This window comes from Pagrus major, chromosome 24 (genome assembly GCF_040436345.1).
Source record: "Pagrus major chromosome 24, Pma_NU_1.0".
Classification (NCBI taxonomy): Eukaryota; Metazoa; Chordata; class Actinopteri; order Spariformes; family Sparidae; genus Pagrus; species Pagrus major.
This window is the reverse complement of record NC_133238.1, coordinates 11836609-11857878: the sequence shown is the minus strand read 5'-3', so window position 1 is coordinate 11857878 and position 21270 is coordinate 11836609. Positions and strand designations below refer to the sequence as shown.

General features: G+C 43.3%; 1 protein-coding gene across 1 annotated transcript in view; it reads left to right on the top strand.

The window, feature by feature from the left end:
- LOC140992214 (beta-1,3-galactosyltransferase 1-like) overlaps positions 1 to 15044 on the top strand; it is a 101070-nt gene extending 86026 nt beyond the window's left edge. Inside the window, exon 3 of the mRNA XM_073462501.1 lies at positions 12841 to 15044. Coding sequence (XP_073318602.1) covers positions 13106 to 14092 — 987 coding nt within the window. The 5' untranslated portion in view covers positions 12841 to 13105 and the 3' untranslated portion in view covers positions 14093 to 15044. The remainder of the gene's footprint in view (positions 1 to 12840) is intronic.
- Positions 15045 to 21270: the final 6226 nt, after the last annotated feature.

Genomic DNA, 21270 nt, shown 5'->3' with positions numbered 1-21270 from the left:
AAATAAGGAACATAAATTATATTAAAGTAGCAGAAATTGACTGAAAACAAGAGAAGTGATTCTCTAATGAAAATATAATAACCCACCTTTCAGCTACTATTCATGCCTGCCAAAATCTAAAAGATATTTAGATTCATACATTTTAACAAGTCTGTCAAGGGTAATAACAGATGCCAACATGACAAGAAAATCGCAGTTTGTTGTCAAAATAGCAGTATATCATTTAGTTTTCATTGTCTCACACAATATATGTCACCAACACCAACGAGGCCCTCATCTCTGCACAGAAAGGTGAAAATCACATCAAGTCTGGCTATATTCACAGTGGCAGTAATGTGAAAGGAGATGCAATCAGTTATGTGAGCAAGATAATGTGCGGGACCGACTCCAAAAGGTTTTTCAGCCACAATTTATGTCTGCCAAAAGATAAATACAAGAGTATATTAAGACTCACATACACTTAACAAGTCTGTCATGAAAAATAAAAGACTTCAACGTGATTTTCTGGAGATGTGAGGAGTACATTCACAACCACAAAATCATTATAATCCAACAAGTCCATCACTCCTTAACAAAAGATCACATATATAACTAAAAAGAGGACACACGAACTTAAAAAGCCGAAAAGCTTTTTGGAAACTTTCCCTGTTGGCAAGCGTTTTATGTTTTCTTAGCTTTATTAGTGAAGAGCAACAGAAGGTTTAAGAATGCACTGGTGCTGAACGTCACAATTAGAGCCCGACCAATAAATCGTCTGGCTGATATTATTGGCCAATATTGGCTCATCGCAGATATATCAGTATCAGCATATAAAAGTTTTTTATACCCTCATAGTTGAGAAGCTTGATCTCGAGAATGTTTGGCATCTTTGCATGAAAAATGCCAATGAATTCATAATCAAATCAAACTCGAGTGAACTGTGTCTTGTCAATTTCAGAAGAATAGAAGTTAAAGTTTCATAAATATTTTAAGCTCATCAACTTGAAAATTCTGAATCAACAAGGTCACCAAAAAATCAGGTGTACAGCTGCTACTTAAATGTGTCTGCAGGTTGTCAACATTCATCAGGCTGCAGCTAAAACCTTTCTTATCGCACAAATAAGGCTGATTACAGATCTCGGATTTAGCTGTTTATAACTTGAGCTATTTAAATGCTGAAAACTGAACATAATTAAGATGCCATATGGGATTTGACAAGGATTCAGATTTGATAGAATGTAATCAAATTCCAACAATATGAGTCATAACCAGATACAGAACAGGGGAGTGTTTTCATATTTTCTATCGTCTGTTGTGCCTAATCGTGTGTAGAATTCAGCTATTTTTTCATGATGTTAGTTTTATTTCCATATGGGATAAGGGAGTATAAGAAATTTTGTATGGTGTCAGTTTTGATTGGCACTGCATTTAAATCAGTCCATTTTTACACACTAAACACACTCATATAAGTAAATGTCTACACGTAAAACAACATGAACTCTTACCTGTGTTTGCACGTATGATAGTCATACCTGGACAGAGTGAAGAAGCTCTGGAGATACTGCACTGTAGATGTGTGGGTGTGTGTGGGTGGGTATGTGTGGGTGTGTGTGTGTGGGTGTGTGTGTGTGTGTGTGTGGGTGTACTGCCCCTCAGTAGGAGGAGTGTTATTTACCGGAAGGAGTGCTGAAGCTGCATGTCCTCGGCCTCTGCTGCCATCAGCAGTGGCAGAGATGTGTGTGTGAGGAGGTTTGTGTATATGTGTGTGTGTGTGTGTGTGTGTTCCAGTGTGTGTGCGTGGACAGGCCAGGGGACAAGGTAATTACCACAGGACCCTTCATCTGGCATCCTCTCAGCTCTCAGGTTCAACATAGCAACTAAAAGCTCAGAGCGACGACACTAAGCAGGTGTGTGTGAGTGTGTGTCCGTGTGAGCACCTGTGTGTGCACGTCGGCCTTGCATTTTATTCTTTAAACCTGGAGAGACAGTGGAGGACATCTGCCCGTGAGCATGTGAGATAAAAAAGCTGCGAGTGTGTCCGCCTCTGCATCATGTGCGTTCTCCCCCCAGCATCGCCCCGTGTTATCTCGACAGGTGCAGTTGTCTGCGCCCTGCGATATAATGGGATGTGTTCAGCCTGTTCCACGCTCCAGCCGTCTGCCAGCACTGAGATGGTGTTCCCGATAAACTCCTTCGCCCCCTCGATAGAGGCTGGAGCTCTGCAGCAGGGTGAAGCACGGTGGAGCAGTGCACATATGTTTGGAGTGGTGCTGGTCTTCTGTCTCCATCAGCTCCCTCCAGGTGTTTTCATAAGTAAATTAGTTAATGTGAATAATGTGTCTGTGCTTAGAAATGCATTTGTCTGTTCAGAAGTGCATGAGTTAATTAGCTGTCTTATATTAGAGCTTGACTTGGGAGGTTTTCCACTGAAAATTGTGTTGGTAGATTGTGTGTGTGTGTGTGTGTGTGTGTGTGTGGTGCTAATTGATGCCTGAAGTGCATCAGTCCCTCTGGTGAGCATATGGCTGTTTAATGTTGCAGAGCCTCACTGTGATCTGCTGGGAACAGGGTGCTGAGGTGCCAGGGGGCGTCACATCATGAAGTCACGGGAGACTTGTGCGCCTATAGTATTTGATGACCTGTAGACATGTTTTACTTCTGGTGTTAGTGTTTTGTGTGTGTGCATAAAATACAAGAATAACTACAAAAAACACACACAATAATCAGAAAAAATAACCAATCAATAGACAATATCTAATAAAAAAAATAGAAATCCATAAAGAATGAATACAAGGAAAAATAAAATAAATATATTTATACATATACAAGAAAAAATCTGACTTCATGAATGAAATGTGTTTTAATCTCCTTTTACTGTACGTCTGTTCCAAACTTCACCTGATCTCATTGATTAGCAGATCCGTGCTACAGTATGTGGACAAACCAATAGAGTGATGTCGCCAACCAGATGACTGTGCTGACTGGATGAATTATTTCACGTGGCTGTTTTCGGATGATGTTTTGTTAATAATTAAATAAGAGGTATAGCTATCAACCTGGGGGATGAGATTTTTTTGTTCTGGTTCATAGTCCTCGCTGTCAATCAAGATAGCAAAATTGTTGTAGCCCAGATCTGGCACACACCAGACATGTTCATCTAGCCCACATGCTGCCCACAAGGCACTTGGGCGGTCTGTTTGCCAGATCTGAGCCGTCAGCCAAGAGCGAGCCGAATAAACCAGAACTGGCTTTCTGTTCTGGATTATTCGGTTTGCTCATGGCTGACACGTGGCCATGCTATGGCCTGCTTGTGGCGCCAATCTGGCAATCAGGAGTGGATCGCTCAAGTGCCATCATTCCACGCAGTATGGAGGCTGGATGAACATGTCTGGTACAATTTTGCTATGCAGAGAAAAACTGAATGGCTCCACACCTCTAAGGGAAGGTATGATTTGGAATTTGTTAAAAAAAATCCAAAACACTACAATACAGTTTTGGCTCATTACAGGGAGGAAAAAAAGCTGCAAATCATGCTTCATTATCCTCAAAGCAGAGAGGACAGTGTACTTTAAAGTGATCTAATTTTATCAACTAAGTGCTGAGAGTACCCATTTGTGTAGAGAACAGAACATCACTTATCTAAATTTTTGTCCTGTCCGTCGTGATCTGAAGTGCCACTTTTTTCGATTGCTGGTTGCCTCACTTTTGGAGAGAAACACTTCATATGAATAACGTTATATGCATGCAATCCACATCGCCAAGTGTCTGGTGGATCGGGGCGTTTTTTGTCCCCATAGAAACTGCTGCCATATGGAGAGAGAGGAGCATGATGGGAGAAATGCGATCACTCAGAATGATAATGTTAGTGGAGATTTGAATATTTTCAGCTTTCTTTGAATTCAGGCTTCTGTAATGTTATTATTACCTCTTCTTTACTTCCTGTGTTTAGATTCGGTGCTGTTGATGGAAGTCATTGTCCTCAGGATGTTATGCTCACAATAATATGAAAGTCTGATTCATTGCTTTGCTGACGGTTGTAACAAAAAGGAAATAGCATTAGAGAACCACCCTGAGAGGCCCGATCAATAGCAGAGAATTTACAAGCTCATCAGAGACCGCTGCTACTGCTTTTAGTGATGAAGGTGCTTGTAGACACTTTCATAGGTTTAAGGTCAATGCTCGAGTGAAGGGATTGAACACAAAAGGGCAAAATGAGGGGGAAAGTGCTTGAATGAGAACAGTAGATGGTAGAGAAGTGTATGAGGAGCCGGCGCTACATGATGTGTCTACACGTCCGCTGCAGGCTGCCGCTGTATCGATCGCCCTCTCGGGTTTGTTTTTCAGCCTTACACAAAGGTTCCTCTGCATCTGTGGGACTCGAGTGTTGAGACGGCTGATTTACAGATTATCTGACTGAGCGTGAAATCTTTACAAGGAAGGATTGTGAGATTGACAATGAACTTATCACCTTAAATCACAAAAGTGGATTGAGATAAAGAAATTGAATCCTGCTGTCGAGTACAGAAAGCAAGACTCGAGTCTTAGAAGTGAGAATTAATACTGAACAGTAGAGAGTGAGCTCTACAGATCTTCTGGCTCTCTTGTCTCTGTGGTATAAAACCATCTACCAATTTACAGGGCTAACTTGTGATGCTGCCTGTTCAGCTTTAAACTTCATTATCCTGTTAATACCATTTCATGTCGGCTCTAGTTGATTTGTGTTGATCAAGTCCGGTGGGGCTGATGGATGTGCTTTATTGCATTTGGAAAATGACTTGCTGTGAACAGCAGCCCCAAGAGAAGATGTCAGCTTCTGAACCATGATAATATTGTTCTTGCTTTGTTGACACCATTTTGTGGTTGATTTAATTTATCAAAGCAGCCAGATGATGTTTGTTTGAGGGCTTGGTAGTTGGATTGACACCTTCACCATTTTTACACTGAAATTTGCTTATTAGCTTAGCTTATGCACATGTTATTTAAATGCCTTTCTGTTTTTTTTTGGTTTGTTTGTTTATGTTTTTCATGGTGTGTCACGCTCAAATTATTGACTGTTTAGTTAAGTCACATATGGATCCACCCACTCATTTTAAGAGGGGCTTAATGTTTCCTTACCTTGGGGAAAATGCCTAAATGCGGGGATGCATATGTATTTCAGTCATTGTTTTGCAGAAGAAGCAAGTTGGAAAGGCATGACAGAAGAATGTTTACAGAGTGCTCGCATCCTGCAACATAACATAACTTTCCACAGGACATTTTGTCACTATTCCCTTACGCAAGGCTCGTGTGACTGAATTGTTCCATTGTAGAGGCTTGACAGAGGAAAAACGGTGCTTGTACTGAGCAGCAGAGCAGCTCTTAGGTGTGAGTGTACAACTGTGAGGCAGGCCACTGCTGAGGTGCTGAGAGTGTGTGCTCAGCAAAACTGCGCCCTGGATAATGTAGAAGTTTAAAAAAGCGAGCAGTTCCTTGCTCCGGGCGGCTGTGCTCTCTGGTGACTTCCGCTGATACATTTCATCAATACAGTAAAACTCTGACTTCTATAGCCAGATCTATGAAGGTTATTACCACCTTACTCTCACATAGCAGCACCTTAACCCTCCCAGTCTCCTTGTTTGTCATATAATGTCCTCACCGGCTCTTATCACGTAATGTCTTCTCGGAGCGTCGTCCCCGCTCATCTCGACGCAGCACCCAGCTTGAATATTATATAACGCCAATGTCACCCAGTCAGACAGTGAAATGTATTACCTGCATGAATCAAGTTGTCATTTTCAATTTATGAGGGCGCTTAGCATTCAGAGCACAGGCCTGGCCGGCTTGGGGGTGCCGGAGCTCCTCGGATCCCCTCAGCAATGCCCTCCTTGACACCGCAAAACAAATCGAATGCACCTGTGCTCATCTGGTTACTCATTTTTTTAGACAAAACATTGACCGTGAAATGCAGCTGCACCAAACCCCCATGCCTTTTCCTCCTGCTTACTCATCCACCAGCACAGCACAGTAGCCTTTGCTTATAATTCTCAGCTTTTCTTTAACCTGCGTGAAGCACCGAATAGGTCGGAGTCACAGCTCGCCAGAAATTGAAGAATTGCTCAATAAGTTCTCAAGTTGACTTTAAGCAAGTTTTAACTTTCAGCAATCATTCTAGTGTCCTTTGAGGCGAGCGGTAAAACAAAAACACTGAGAATTTGCTTGGCCGCTGACTGATATGCCCCAGCACAGTTTGGGCTCAAGTCTGCACTGAAGTGGGGACGGAGCATCAGGCTTCTGTACAGCGGCCAAATCTGTTGGCCGCTATTGATATCCCATTTCCTCTGTCACTCCTAAGCTGCTTTGCATTCAGAGGCTTTGCACTAAGCCCAGAGTGTCCAGCCTGTGGCCTGTAATACTGACTATACGGCCGGCTGTGCCGCTGCACAACAATCATTGAGTCTTTTATTATCCAGGAAACAAAAGCAAAGCGAGCACCACACTGGGAGCCTTCCAGCCCTGACATTTTAATTGTGCTTCTGTCATATTAGGTGGGATACGAACCAATTTGGCCATTGCCGTTAAATTCCTCACGCATTAATTCCTCTTTTGAATGTTTAGAAGGCGACATAATGGGTTTTAGACTTGGCAGAAGATTGGAGGAAAAGAGGATCAAACATCAGACAGAAGACAGTTTGTGTTTTTTTTGCCTCTTTTTGTGACTGACAATTATAAACCTCCTGTTGAGCTTATCACACATGCAACAGCAGGAGCTCGAGATAAGGTGTTGAGTTATGGGCTTTGGGCGGCGCGTGTCAGCATCTGACGAGTGTTTTATATAACTTTAAATTTATTGCTCACAAGGAAAAGCCGAAATGTAGTTAAAATTCTTGAAATATTCATGGGCAGCTCTCATTGGCCTTCAAGTCTATTTTTGTTTTGGTGGCTGAGGGCAAAGAGTATCTGCATCTCTCCCTTCGCAGAGGCTGTTGTTTGCTCTGTAATCATAAAGCATACGCAGCCACTCCAAGACAATGTCACACACCCGAGAGTCTAAGTGGCAGGTGTGTTTGATGAATATAATTTGTTCCTGTGGACCAGTTTTCCACCAGGCATTATTTTTTGCTTCCATCATCCACTTGATTCTTTTTGTTGTTGTTGTTGTTGTTGTTGAATGGTATTTACAGGTCATGCCTCGCTTTCAAATGCTATCATCACGCTGCAATGTAAAGAACCTCCAAAACGCAAAACGTTCTGACAGCTTTGCTTAAATCAGCAGTCGTGAAAACCGCAAGAGATGCAGGCTGCCTTCTTGTTTTCCTCCGCCAATCATTAAAAAATCTGTAATATGGAAGCAGGCAGCGTGAAGGTTAGATGTCGGCCCTGATTTATTTACCTCCATTTCCCACATACATGTACCTCTAATGCAACAAAGACAGCAGACATTACAGAGTAATAAACCAGATCTGTGTAGCCTTTTTCCCTCTCTGACTCACACACGCACAGTCATCCTCCTCCCTCCTCACCCCCCCGAGCAAGGTCACTCTCGGCTGCACTAATGACTGCAATCAATTATCTGGTGCAACAATAAACGAGACTGAAACTCCCACATCTCTGTAGCCTTGCAGCATTTTGCTCTGACTTGTAGAGGTCACATGATTGTAAAGACAACAGAGCAGATGATTCAAAGTTTCTGCGACCCTTACGCAGGAATACTGTATAATAGTAAAATCTGTGATTGATTTCTTTAATGTGTGATAATGTAGGCGCTGCTGTAACTCCAGCTCCTGAAGCAAAGTACAGAATCGATTATTTTTAGACAGAATAATGAATATAAACTGTTTAGACAATACTAGGCCTGCAGCTCATTATTATTTCATTGACGAAACCCTGATGATGTCATAGTGATGTCATCAGTGTTATCACAGCTTGGGCTTGGAGACTTTTTTTTAGGTTTTTAACAGAAAACCTGCATTACAAACAGGAGTAAAGCGCTTCAAGGACATTGGCATTTGCAAGGCAGGCATGAGGGGCAAGTTGCATTGTGGGAATTGTAGGATCTAGCATTTCTGGAGTACTATGGATTAAACAATGCTCCAGGGTGCGACTGTTTTGCTCACACAAAATCTATCAAGTGCGATTTAACATTTTCATTGGTTGGCCTGATATTCAGCAGGTCAGATTGAAAAATGTATTTTTTAACAAACACTTCTTCCTCCAAACCCGACAGAGACAAAACCATTTCTTCCACATTCATACAGTTTATTAAACAACCGAGGTTATTGCAATTTCTTGTTGCGTGTGCTGTGATTTAAATAGAGAAAAACATTTACCTGCACCTTTATTCCTGTTTATAATTGTTTTCAAAATGTCAAGAAATCTAATTAAAAGACACCTGACAGGTGTGGCAATTCAGGATGCTGATTAAACAGCATGATTAGTGCACAGGTGTGCTTTGGACTGGTCACAATTAAAGGCCACTTGAAAATGAGCAGTATTATCAACAACAGGGAGCGTGCAGGCGGCATGCTGACGGCATGAATGTCCACCAGACCTATTACTCCTGAACTGAATGCTTGTTTCACTACTATAAGCTGTCTCCAGTGTTGTTTCTGAGAATTTGGCAATACAATGAACCTGACCTCCACATCCAGCTCCTTTACTTTCTGTCTCAGGGAAGCTCATGTGCGTGCTCGTCTTCCTCACCAGGGTGTTGACCCGCCTACAGTTCATGGTCGCAACCAACCTTTTTGGGGCAAATGCTCACCTTTGATGGCATCTGGCGCTTTGGAGGAGCGCTCTCTTCAGGGATGAATCCCGGTTTACACTGTTCTAGGGAGATAGCAGCTTGCTAATGTTATAAAATGAAGAAAAGACGCAGTTTTTAGCATTTGACTTGAAAAATGACTGATGTGATGAACCATTTATCATAACTGTTTAATTTTCTATTCATTCTCTGTCAATGAATCGATGAGTTGTCTCAGCACTTGACAGTAGAGTAGTAGTGAGGTGTAGAATGGGGAAAAAAAGCCTCCTTTCAAGCACTGGATGAATGTTTGATCACTGTGCAGAAGTACTTTAAGAGCCGTCACCTCCTCCTCCTCCTTCTCCACACAAAGGTGATCATACTGTCTTGGATCAGCGTGAGGCCTAATGGAGCAGCAACCAGTGCAGCAGAGCTCAGTATGAGGTTGCTAAATTGACTTCCTGTGGGGGGTTACGTTCAAAACTCTTTAGCACTTAATGCTGCAGACTGACTGTATTTCTGTCTTCTAAGTCTCTCACACTCTGCGTCTCTCTCCTCCTGTCACTGCGCTGTCACGACAACCAGTTGAGATTAGCAGATCATTAGCAATAAGCCCTGTGAATGAATGTTAATAATGACTGTAATTATAATGCTCGCATGTTTTTTTTTCTTCTTTCTCCTTGCTTTTCACACCTTAATGCCTGTTTTTACTGCAATGTGGTATTTTGCAGTTATTCCTTTGTTGACATGATTTGCTGCCCTTTTGTCAGCAGGGTAGTCATTGTTGTGATCTACCGGCAATGTAGATGTGGCACTTAAATCCTATTCTTAGACGTTACTGTACATTGACATCACAAGCAGCTAAAGATGCAACAAACAAATTAGTTACCAGATTGTGATTTTTCTCTTCAGTATCAAAGGTAAACCAGGTTATTGTTGTCCGTGCAGTGAGAACAGGGGCTGCTAGTTTGGTGCAGATATGCCAGGATTTAAACAAATGGGATTGAATAGCCAGTGCAGATGTTGCACAGATGTTATTTTTGCCTCATGATATGGTCATATTGAAGCCTTTCTTCGTTGTAGACATTTCAAACTAGAGTTGCAGCAGCCATTTTCATTTTCAGGGTGTACCCTGGTATGACAATTGATGAAAAATGACTGTGTACATTTGCTGTCACAATATTGAATTCTACCATAATTGTGTGGTTTTAAGGCTCAGGCACAGCATTCAAGCCATTTTGGGTGCCGAATGAATGTGGACAGCATCAAAAGTAGCTAAATGAAAATATGGCAGTAGCTCATTTGGTAGAGCGTGTGCCCCATATACAGAGGCTGTGTCCTCCTGCAGCAGCCTAAGGTTCGAGTCCAACCTTTGTTGCATGTCATCCTCCTTCTAACTCATCCCGTTTCCTGTCACTCTTCAGCTGTTCGATCAAATAAAGTAATAAAATATGCCCATTGTAATTGATCTCAAACTGTCGCAACCCCACATCAAACAAATGGGACCAGTGAGATATTTCTGCCTGTTTTATTTCCCAGTAATATTCTCATGTTTGATCACGGAGTCGAAGCAGACTGAACACTTGATAGTTAATGTGTGATTTTAACATCAATTCAAAAGCTGAACCGCTGTTAAATCCTCACAGTTGCGAGCTGTCAAGGAAACGACCTCATGTGCGATCTCATAAGCGACCCAGAAGCGATGTATATATTTATGCAAATGCGGGCCTTTTGGTCGCCATGGTAACATGTATGCTCCTCATACTTGAGCAGTTCTTCATTAAAACACAAATAGTAACCCTCTGACCCTGTAATGTTACAGCATAGACGTCTCTTCTCCGTCTTGTTTCTAGATGGTTGCCAGTTTATTTCTTGTGTGTGTGAGCTCTTTGTGACACCACAGAGCATAAACAAACACAAAGTGCGGCATTACTTGCTGTCAATCATCATAATATGTTAGTATAGATATTTAAGAATTTGAATATTTACAATAATAATGAGGTAAATTATACTCAGGAAACAACACAGAAATAGATCTATTCTTAATATGTTTTGGTGAATTTAACACTGTCTTCAATAATCTCAGGTCTTTCATCTGCAACAAATGGTACTTGAATCTCTCACTAGACTGTTGAATCACTACACTGTGAGGCCTGTTTGGGCCGTGCTTAATTAGTTTGTGCTTACCACAAATAAACACTGTTACTCCTGACTGCATCACCACAAGTTACAAACTAAGACCTCATCGCCTGATATTCTGTTGGAGGTGGAACATATATTCAGCAGAGGACCTCTACTGGGTGCTAATGTAATTCAAAGTGACACGACGGCATGAAACGATACAGCCGTCTTTCAATTTGCTCCAAGGGGAAGTCAGGAATTTCGTGAGGTGCATCTCCAAATGAGGATATCGGCGCTCGCGCAAAACGAACGTACAGTCGTTTTTGGAGGATTATGAAACCAATAGACCCCCGACAGAGGTGAAAACAAGCCGATCTGTAGAGCGAGGAGCAATCCAGGTCAAGGAAAAAGGATGAATATGATGATTTAGTGGTTTTGATGGAGTGAGAGGGAGGAGAAGTGGAGGAGATTGAGTGGCTTAAGGGAGGCTGAATGCGATAGATGTCAATAAGTTCAAGGCGAGCTGTAAAGAGAGGAATCATACGCCCCATCAGGAAGAAAAAATTACACAGGTAAAGGTAGCTCTGGATGATATAACAAAGGAGTGTGGGGAAACTTGAAACGAGGAGTCGCACAGACAAAAACAATAAAAAAGCCATGAGGATAGAGAGTGAGACAAAGAAGGCAGACGGCGAGGGAGGTAGTGAGACATATAAAGATGGATCAAGCGCCCACTGAAGTAGAGATGGAGAGAGTGATTGAGAGGGAGGAGGTGTGGAAAAGCAGCCATGATTAGATGGATTCTACTGGACCATGAGATTGATGACTCTGCTTCAGAGAGAAAGGGAGGGCGAGGAGGGGAAGAGATAGTAGAAATAAGGAGGGAGGGGGTGAGAAATAACAGAAAAGTCCTGATGAAAAGAAGCGTTGCGCCCCGCAAGACAAAATCTGGAGTGTGATAAAAAAGAAGAGCCGGGTTTATCTTTAAAACGGAGCACAGGCTGCATCCCTGCACATTTCAGTATCTCTAATAGGATCTATACCACTTCTTTTTTTTTTTTTTGTTCAGTTTTGATCAGTTATGCATGATGGGAAAAATATACTTCCTGAGAAGAAGAACAGACATGCTGCCACATCAAAGGAGATTACGTCTGAAGCAAATAAAAGGCTGTTTGTGAAGAAGGATTAGGTTCAGTTTGGCTGTCAGACACCAAAAGCATCCTGTGAATCGGTCATCCATCAATGCCTCTGAATGCACAGCGATGTTTAAATACAGGCAGTAGTTATATGTTTTTCCCCATATTTAGATTTTGAATTCATCCCCTGATGGTCCGTCAGTGCGTCCAATTAGAGCCGCGGCTCTCGTAGTTCCACAGTAGTGCCTATCCAGCTAACGAAGGAGTAGCTCATTACAGCGTAAAATATGTAAAATCCACATGCCAAGTTCAGTTTGACATTGAGGTATGGAGAGGATGAGGAGGGAAGGAGCAGCTGGGGAGAACGAGAGGAAACGGATATTAATCGTTCCCCATGAGAACGTTTTCGCTTTCACCTTCTCTGCCTTGATCCTTCTCCCTCCTCCTCCTCTTCCTCCTCCTCCTCCTCCTCCTCTTCTCAGACTGCCGGAGTGGCTCTGATTTGCCAGCCTGTGTCTGGTCCAGGGGGGATAAGAGGGAGATAAACAGCGTTTGCAAACAGAAAGTAGTCAGAGCTGAGCCGGAGCAGGCCCAATAAATGGAGGGAGTTTGCTGGGATATTCACTTTCTTCACACCACAGAGCTCTTATCAGACGCAGTGATAGAACGATAGGGTAACTGGCTGTGGCGCAGTGGACTGATGTTATGGGCTGTAATGAATGGGGAATAAAAAGTATTGTTAAATATGTCACACGCTTTATCATGAAAATAAAAGATGTTAGAAGTTACACCTCCAGTCAACATGCTTATCTCACTGCAGCGGTTTCATTATGGAGTTATGATTCATGTCCTCACTGACGGTCTGTTTTCTCATCTGTTTTTCAGATGCTGTCACAGAGAGCTGAATGCATCCTGCGAGCTGCGATGGGACACAGTAAGGCCGTGGACATGATAAGAACTCTCTGCTGCGCTCCTTTTCAATCACAACACCAACAGTAGGCAGTGGAGGCATCCATTATCTGAAATTAATGTCAGCTGCGTTGCGGAGGCAGCCTCAAGCTGCGCCGCCAGATCTGAGACAACTCATGGAGGCGTGGCCTTGATGTTTCCAATGCTGCTGCCACTGGTAACGACAGCCAAGTGACCAGCGATGCCTTCTAAGGTCTCCTGCTTATACTTGCTGACAGTGGTTTGCTGGGCCAGCGCTCTGTGGTACCTGAGTGTGTCCCGCCCCTCCACTTCCTACGTGGGCCAGCTGAATATCCCCATACGCAAAACACCCAAGGTGAACAAGAACTCCACCTTCAGTAACATCCGCACACGCTCGCTCAACCCGCACGACTTCGGCTACCTCATCAACGAGGCCAAGAAGTGCGAGGCGGAGCCTCCCTTCCTCGTCATCCTCATCAGCACCACCCACAAGGAATTCGACGCCCGTCAGGCCATCAGAGAGACATGGGGTGACGAGAGCACGTTTCCAGATGTGCGTGTGGTCACGCTCTTCTTGTTGGGCCGCAGCACGGACACTGTCCTCAACCAGATGGTGGAGCAGGAGAGTCAGATCTTCCATGACATCGTAGTGGAGGATTTTATCGACTCTTACCACAACCTGACGCTCAAGACGCTGATGGGCATGCGCTGGGTGGCCACATTTTGCGCAAAGGCTCAATATGTCCTCAAGACAGACAGTGACATCTTTGTCAACATGGAGAACCTCATCTACAACCTCCTGAAGCCCACCACCAAGCCCAGGAGGAGGTACTTCACCGGCTACGTCATCAACGGTGGGCCAATCAGAGACATGCGCAGCAAGTGGTACATGCCCAGGGATCTGTACCCAGAGAGCAAGTACCCGCCCTTCTGCTCCGGCACCGGCTACATCTTCTCAGCAGACGTGGCCGAGCTCATATACAAGACCTCCTTACACACCAGGCTGCTGCACCTGGAGGACGTGTACGTCGGCGTGTGCCTGCGTAAGCTGGGCATCCACCCCTTCCAGAACAGCGGCTTCAACCACTGGAAGATGGCTTACAGTCTTTGTCGCTACCGCCGGGTGGTCACCGTGCACCAGATCTCCCCCGAGGAGATGCACCGCATCTGGAACGACATGACCAGCAAGAAACACCTGAAATGTTAGCAGGACTATCGGAAAAAGTCAGGGAGGAAGTGAATGTCCTGCTTCTCCATCAGTGGCAAATACTGTACAGCACGTAGCACCGAGCGGAAGGAACGTATCGACGAAGCACCTATGACTGATCGCTTTGCCCGGAGTATCGATAGTGCAAGGCCAAAGCAGACTCTTCTGTATTCAGCATCCAGTTTATGCGAGCTCCTCAGCTCAGACTCACAAAATTGACACGCTGGAAATGTGTTTTCCAAAAATGTGCAAAATGTTCAGCCGGTTGGTTGTCATCGCCAGCAGCACTATGCTTTTTATAGGAAAATACAACACAGGAAGTTAGGATGCTCATTTATACAAGACACAAACTGTCCCCAATTACTCAACTGCAGATTACATAAATGCCAACACAGACGTTCGCCTCTTGGGTTGATCACAAGCTCTAATTATGAATGTTCCTCATGTATTTTCAGTTGTTGTACTCTCTGAACAAGGTGTTAATGTTGGATGTAGTGTCTGGCACCGCGGCAGCTGTCGTCATCGTGAGGACCATGGTGAGTTTACAGTGTAATGGCTCATTTAAATAGGCTGGAACGTCACCGCAGGAAGCAGCAGAATTAGTACAGAGTATTAATGAGCGGACGTGTTATTTTCTTTTCAGAAGCATATTTTCTTACAATAGATCCACAGGTCTTTGTATCGTGCAATGATAAAACATTTCTTCATGAAGTATCGGGGAGAGTGTGAAGATATCGGCTGCTTGCATTCCCAAGTGAATGTCACTTCTGTTAATGTGTAATGTGCAGTTATTTGTCTCAGGCAGTGCTGCGAGCAGGCTGCAGACTATTATATTTTCTATTACTTGAACACGAAGGAGAACAGATGTACTGTAAGAGCAGGACAAATATTACATTTTTGAGTGCTTTCTTCTTTTCATTTACTTGAGATTAAATAAAGCGCTTTTATAAGACTTGATATTGTATTTGTTAGAGAAAACCATGTAAGAGTTTTTATTCTGCTCAATTTAATGCACATAATCTCACCAGAGAAACTAGATTAGGCTCCGAGGTGCTCCGGCGCGACTGTTGGAAAACATGAGCGGTAGAAATGAAAGCGTCTCATTAGGACTGACGTTCGTTCAGCAGCAGCTGCGCTCAGGTTGAAGCAGGTCCCAGCGACGGCCAAACACTGAGTGCCGCTGAAATCTGTTTCTGGAAACAACACGGCCCAGTTCTTTTCAATGCAGTTGTTGGTGTGTGTAAGTGGCGAGCAGCCTGTGATTAAATCAAATGTAGCATCTGTGTAATTGGCAGCAGAATGGCCGTTCTCCATCATAATGTCTTAACAAGAGGAAACGCTGAGGCAGGTGGATTTTTATGTTGAAATACAGTGCAGAAGCTTATTTTGTTTTCAGCGTGCCTTATAGCTTCATGTATCATCTGTACATTCAGTATTATTCAATAACTGATGCAGCACTTGTTTCGAGTAGTGGTCAAAGGAGCGGCTGTAAACACTCTTCCTCCTGGCTGTACTCTTGAAGAACAGACGCTAACAAAGCTTTGCTAATTCGGTTATAAATAAACTTAATTTCCTGTATTTTTCATTATAAAAGTCCACCATTATTCAGTTATTTAAAAGCTTTTATCATGAAGCAGCAAAAGACATCACAGTAGCCCACTCGGAGGTGGTGTGGGCTCGCTTCGCCCCCGCTCAAGAGAAGGTCCATCTTTGGCGCATTTGGCTCAACTTGGTGCCATAAAACTGGTGATGGAAATGCAAATCAGCCCAGCGTGGCGAAAAGCCCCATTAGAGAACGTATTAACTGAAAAAAATGTGTTCTGCTCGTTGTTCCCTCACTCAGGTGTTGGAGCTTCACTGTGCAGTTTGACACCAGAAAGCAGTTTTTTCTACATTCATTTTCTCACCTCACATCTCTGTCCCACACGTGAATATACCAGCAGGACGTCTTGACATCACAACTTGTTTCAGAGCCAATCACGGTCCATTATGTGACATGGAAACTTCAAACCTCCAAAGGACAAGCAACAAGACTTAGAGCAGCACAATGTAACTACCTTGAAGAAAGAAAGATGAATGTTGCTTTAAGTCTTCAGTGATGATCCACTTGAACTGAACAATGGCATGATTACATGTCTGGATCTCTCAGCAAAGGGAGAAGGAGAAGAGCCCTTTCAGATCATGGTTATTCAATTTGGAGTGTTTGTGGTTTTTGTTTGGGTTTTTTTTTTTAATTTGAAGCAATTCAAGACAGAAACTAAGGTGGGGAGAGGTTTCAGAGCAGTACAGTTAATAACAGATGCTAACCTTCACCGTCTGGGTGATCAGTGATAACAGACAGTCGGAAGCCTACTTTATAAACATAATATCAAACAGGCGCATTATTAAAATTTGGCAGAAATGCTGCCTCTGGCATTAATAAAACAAGTTTGTCCTCTACAGGGACATTTAGTGGTCGTCAAAGCAGCTTCATTAGTAGTTTAATAACTGTAAGATCGTTATTGCATGACTTATTGTGCAGTGAGGGAGTTACAGTAAGCGACCAACCCTGAATTTCCAAAAATGTAGCCTGTGGGGGATACTGAGTGAGCTGGTGATTATACTGAACATCACCATGTCACATACAGACATCACACACAGGCTATATACATATAGATCATCTCTCATCAGGTACAGGAACCAGAGATTTTGTCTGCAGTCCTGACTGTTCGTTGTAGTCTGCTCCTGTCGTGTTTGTCGGCCACACCAGACAGTAATTCTGCTCGGAAATCTTTCCTGGCCTGATAAAAACAGTCAAACACACACTCATTTCTCATTTTGATGCCTCCAAAAGAAATCCAATAATGATTGTTTATTTCTTTAGGTGTAGAAATGTGTGCGCTCGCTGTACGGACAAATCCGCAGCAAACAACATCACAGTAATTAGGTTGCTGTAGCCTCTTGATGCCCACAGGTGTGCGAGTGTGTGCGTTTGGATCTGTGAACTCTTTGTTCCGGGGCGTCATCATCATCCGAGGGAGCAGCAGCAGCAGCAGCAGCAGCACTCCGGCGGGATTCGTTGGCGGAGAAATGAAAAATGTCTTCTGTTCTGTACTTGCAAAGATAAACATAAAAATGTGGGAAGCACTTGTGGCGAGGCTCTCTCCTCAAACAGTTTTGCTCGGAAAAAATCTTGTGGGAGCTTGTAGGCAGGAGAAAAAAAACACACGCCGTCGCTGTTATGATTCCCTCATAACAAAGCTATTCCCAGTCGGCGGCTTTACGTCAAATACGTCTTTTTGATCAGTTTCTAGAACAGTTTTGCAAACTAAAATATAATTGAAACAGTTTTATTCCAGTGTATCAGTTTAGACTGTGTTTGTTCTGTAGGTTTATCGTGCATGAACCAACCCAGCCCCCGAACAGCCACAGTATGTTATCACTTAATGACTTTATTTTCTTATGACTAAAACGTACAAGCACAGCCTGCCCAGTGGTGTACATGTGAAATAATTGTTATTCGCTGCTTCTTATCGTTGCTGTGTTTTGCATTCCTCTGATCACCCCCTATGGCGTGTGCAATTTGATACAATATGCTGAGTAATAGAAAGTCTGCTTTGTAATTGGCCAAACAGCCCAGTGGTGGAGCATTTAAAAGGCTAAAGCTTGGGGAAAATGAAAAGCGAGTGATTATTCCGGGGCTTGTGGTAAATGAACCTCATAACGAGCGAGGCGGAGTGCTAGACAATTGGGAACACTCAGATTTCAAAACAAAGCATGGGAAGGCAGCCCCGTGGAGCATTGGGTAGGAATAAAAAACTATTAGGGGCACAGAGCAGACCTTGGTTTGGCATTGTTGTCTGGTTAGATGCTGCAAAAGCTGGAGGCTAATTTCTAAAGCAGCATAATCCGCTTCAGAGAACATCTCAGGAAAAAGCAGAATTCTTTTAATCCTCATGTACATATTCATTTCTTATGCAGATTCTCCTGCCCTAAATTCATTCCTCCTCAGCCTTTCAGTGAGCGTGACCTCCTCGTGACCTGTCCTTTGAGGCACGGAGAGGATGTTTACGAGGAAAATAGCCGTGGAATAAATTGGCGGTGTGCAATCTGCCATCTGTGCAGACACAGTTACACCAAGGTGAGAGAAAGAGGCTCATTGAGAGCAGCTGGGGAGCCGCCGCACAATCCCCTTCTTCCTCCAGGAAACAGTGCCATCAGAGCGATGCTGGGATGCTTCGCAGCTTCCCTGAAATGACAATAACCACTCGATGTGCGAGTGGCTTGGCTTTGAACGTGGCCAGAAGTGATGCTTGATTACTGGCTGTGATGGTTGGATGTGCAGTTCTGTGTGCAAGCATCATCGATTAATCTGCTACTTTCACAATTAATCATTCAGTTTCTAATATGTCAAAAAGAATTTGAAAATTGCTCATCACAATCTCTCAAAGCCCAAAGAGACGTCTTCAGATGGCTTCTTATAGGTTCATACGTTTACATGCTTTAATGTTCAAAAAACACATCATCTTCTCATGCTGTCCATTGCTGCAGCACCTCCATTCACCCTCTGCCTGTCTCTTTAAGATCCCCCCACCCGAAAAAGCCCAGTCTGCTCTTATTGGTCAGCTGTCACAGGCCTGAACAGACACCACCCATTGTGTTTCTCATCAGCTCTGCCTTGCCTTTATAACCTTGGCCATGCTGGGGAGCGGTGACTGTATAGTCGTGACATTGGCGACTAATTTAATTTCCATCGACTGATCATTGCAGCCGGAGAACGTAGGCAGGAAGGTCGCTGTAACTCTCCTTGGTAACCACCCCTCTCTAGAGATGGCACTTGGTTCCTTCCAGCTCAAGTTATATACTGAACCTTCTGTAGCCTCGTTAGCTTCTCTACTTAAACTGTAGAAGAGGATGGAAAGCAAAGAAGAGCGTGACCCAACTGCTCTTAAAAAGTTAGTAAAACTAAGATAAGAAAACTTTTTTACATTACATGAAATGGTAATTTTCCCTGAGCATTCTGGCAACACAGAGTAAAACAGAGAGTTAAAAAAAAAAAAAGCTAAAAGACATGAAATGCACTTTCAGCAGTGCTCATGGGGAGTTTTTCAAATAACTTGTACCAACATTTTCCTGTCTAGCTGGGCCTTGAATCTCCTGCCAGCTGAAATGATGAGTGAAGTGGGTGGGTGGGATTGTTACAGACCTTTTTTTGCCTCCATGGCTACGGACCCGTTCTCAGTTGTTATTGTTTATTTTCCAGTTTTCCTGCTGGCCTGGTTGACTTCCTGGGTCAGGAGGCGATGTTATAGGTGAGCAACCTGTGCACCGTGGCCAAGGGGTGTTTGCTGGCACTGAAGCTCCTCAATTTCCTGAGGGGAGAGAGCCGCTGCGTTGCCTTTTTGTACATTAAATGTAGTCTGCAATGGTGTGTTCATTGTCAAAAACAGACAAAGGAAAAACACAGCAAAGACTGTGCTAAAGACTTGCAAACTGTTTGCCAAAATGTGACAGTAATCCAGATCTTAATATTCAGTTATGTAAACACAACTTTTACGGAAGTATAAAACCACATTAAAGGATCCCTACCACACAAAATCCTCTTTACCAATGTAGTTGTAGAACGTCTTTTCAGACAAATATCTGAGGAGGAAGCTACTGAAATGTGTCCCTTCGAATTATTTTAATAAAACTCAAACAGTGCTGTCAAACACACTGGTAACACTGTAATAACAGTCATCAGCCAGACAAGATTAGCTTGTCACGCGCTGGTTGTAGTCGTTCCAGAGGCTCCCGTTTACAGACGGTCAGAGATGTTAATCATTTCAAATGGGGCCATTTTTACTTTATTGGACTACATGTAGCAGCCATTGGTGTCACTGATCGTTGAACTGTTGTAACATGTTGAATGCAGCCAAAGCAGCTGCTTACTGGTAACTGATTGTCTTTGTCTGTAAGCATTAATATATATCATTTTTCTTTGTGTTTCTTAATGTCGGGAGTGGAGACACAGCCAGGACCATGATAAAACTCTGCCAATCTTCGTATAGCTGATTAATTCAAAAAGCATTAGTCAATATATAATGTCGCATGTCCAGCACCGGGATCAATATTAGATGTTGCATCTTAAAAATTGATTCACCACGAGGTTAAACATGTTCACGTTGAGTTTCACGTCCCTGCATGTCTACGCTGAAATCCAGGGCAGTTTTTCCACCTGGAGGAAGCATGTCGTTGAATCTGAGATTTCCTCGCGCCTCACCACGACTCAAAGGGCCAAACTTGATGCAGTTCAGCAATCAAAAGCACAGAAGCTATTAATCTTCGTCCTGTCTGCCACGTTTTAAAGATTTGATAAATATACATCAAACAAAAGTCGATTTTTGGACCGCCGGCTGCCTCCGAGACTGAACATTCAAATTTGTTTTGAAATTACTTCTCGGCAAAACAAATCAATGGCAGCGGGGCAGAATAAGCTCCGCACTTGTGCATTCGCCTTTGCATGGCTGCATAAATGACGTACTTGTCACTTGGTGCTTTATAGGCAATCAAATCCTGCATGGCTCCCGTCTTGCGATCACTCCGAGTGTGTCCGGGCAGCAGGAATTTAACCCCTGCTGCAGCGCCGACTCCGATGTGTAAAACAAAACTTTAATATTGATATCCGGCATTAATATTGATATCCGTCCTTGTCAATGACAGCATTTCAGCAGCATGAATTATTTTCTGTCATCCATAACAGATAGATGGGATTTAAATAGGAAGCATACATCAGGGTGTGAGGTAGGGGCTTGACAGAGATAAGTGTGACAGCAACGATGAATTTGAATTTGCGCGAGCGATAAATTAACTCTTAATGCTCTGGGACGGATGCCGATCCCTTGGAACTGATGGAGGCGTGGGGCTCACCGTCACCTTCTACTGAAAGCAGCAGGCTCATATTTATGACCAGCTGCGAGCTTCAGAGGAATATGCATATTTGCATGAGAGTGGATTCTCATAAATACCTGATGGGCTTGTGAATCAAAAAAGAAAAATCATAGGATTCAGAGAGCAGGTAAAGGAACAAGGTACCCGTCACAGGCTTAATGTTTATTTGATGTCATTATTTTCTATCACTTAGCATACCTGGGGAAAGTCTGTGACTCATATATGTCTTGACACCTCGGCATTATGCAAAGTCTCTGGTTTGTTTCATG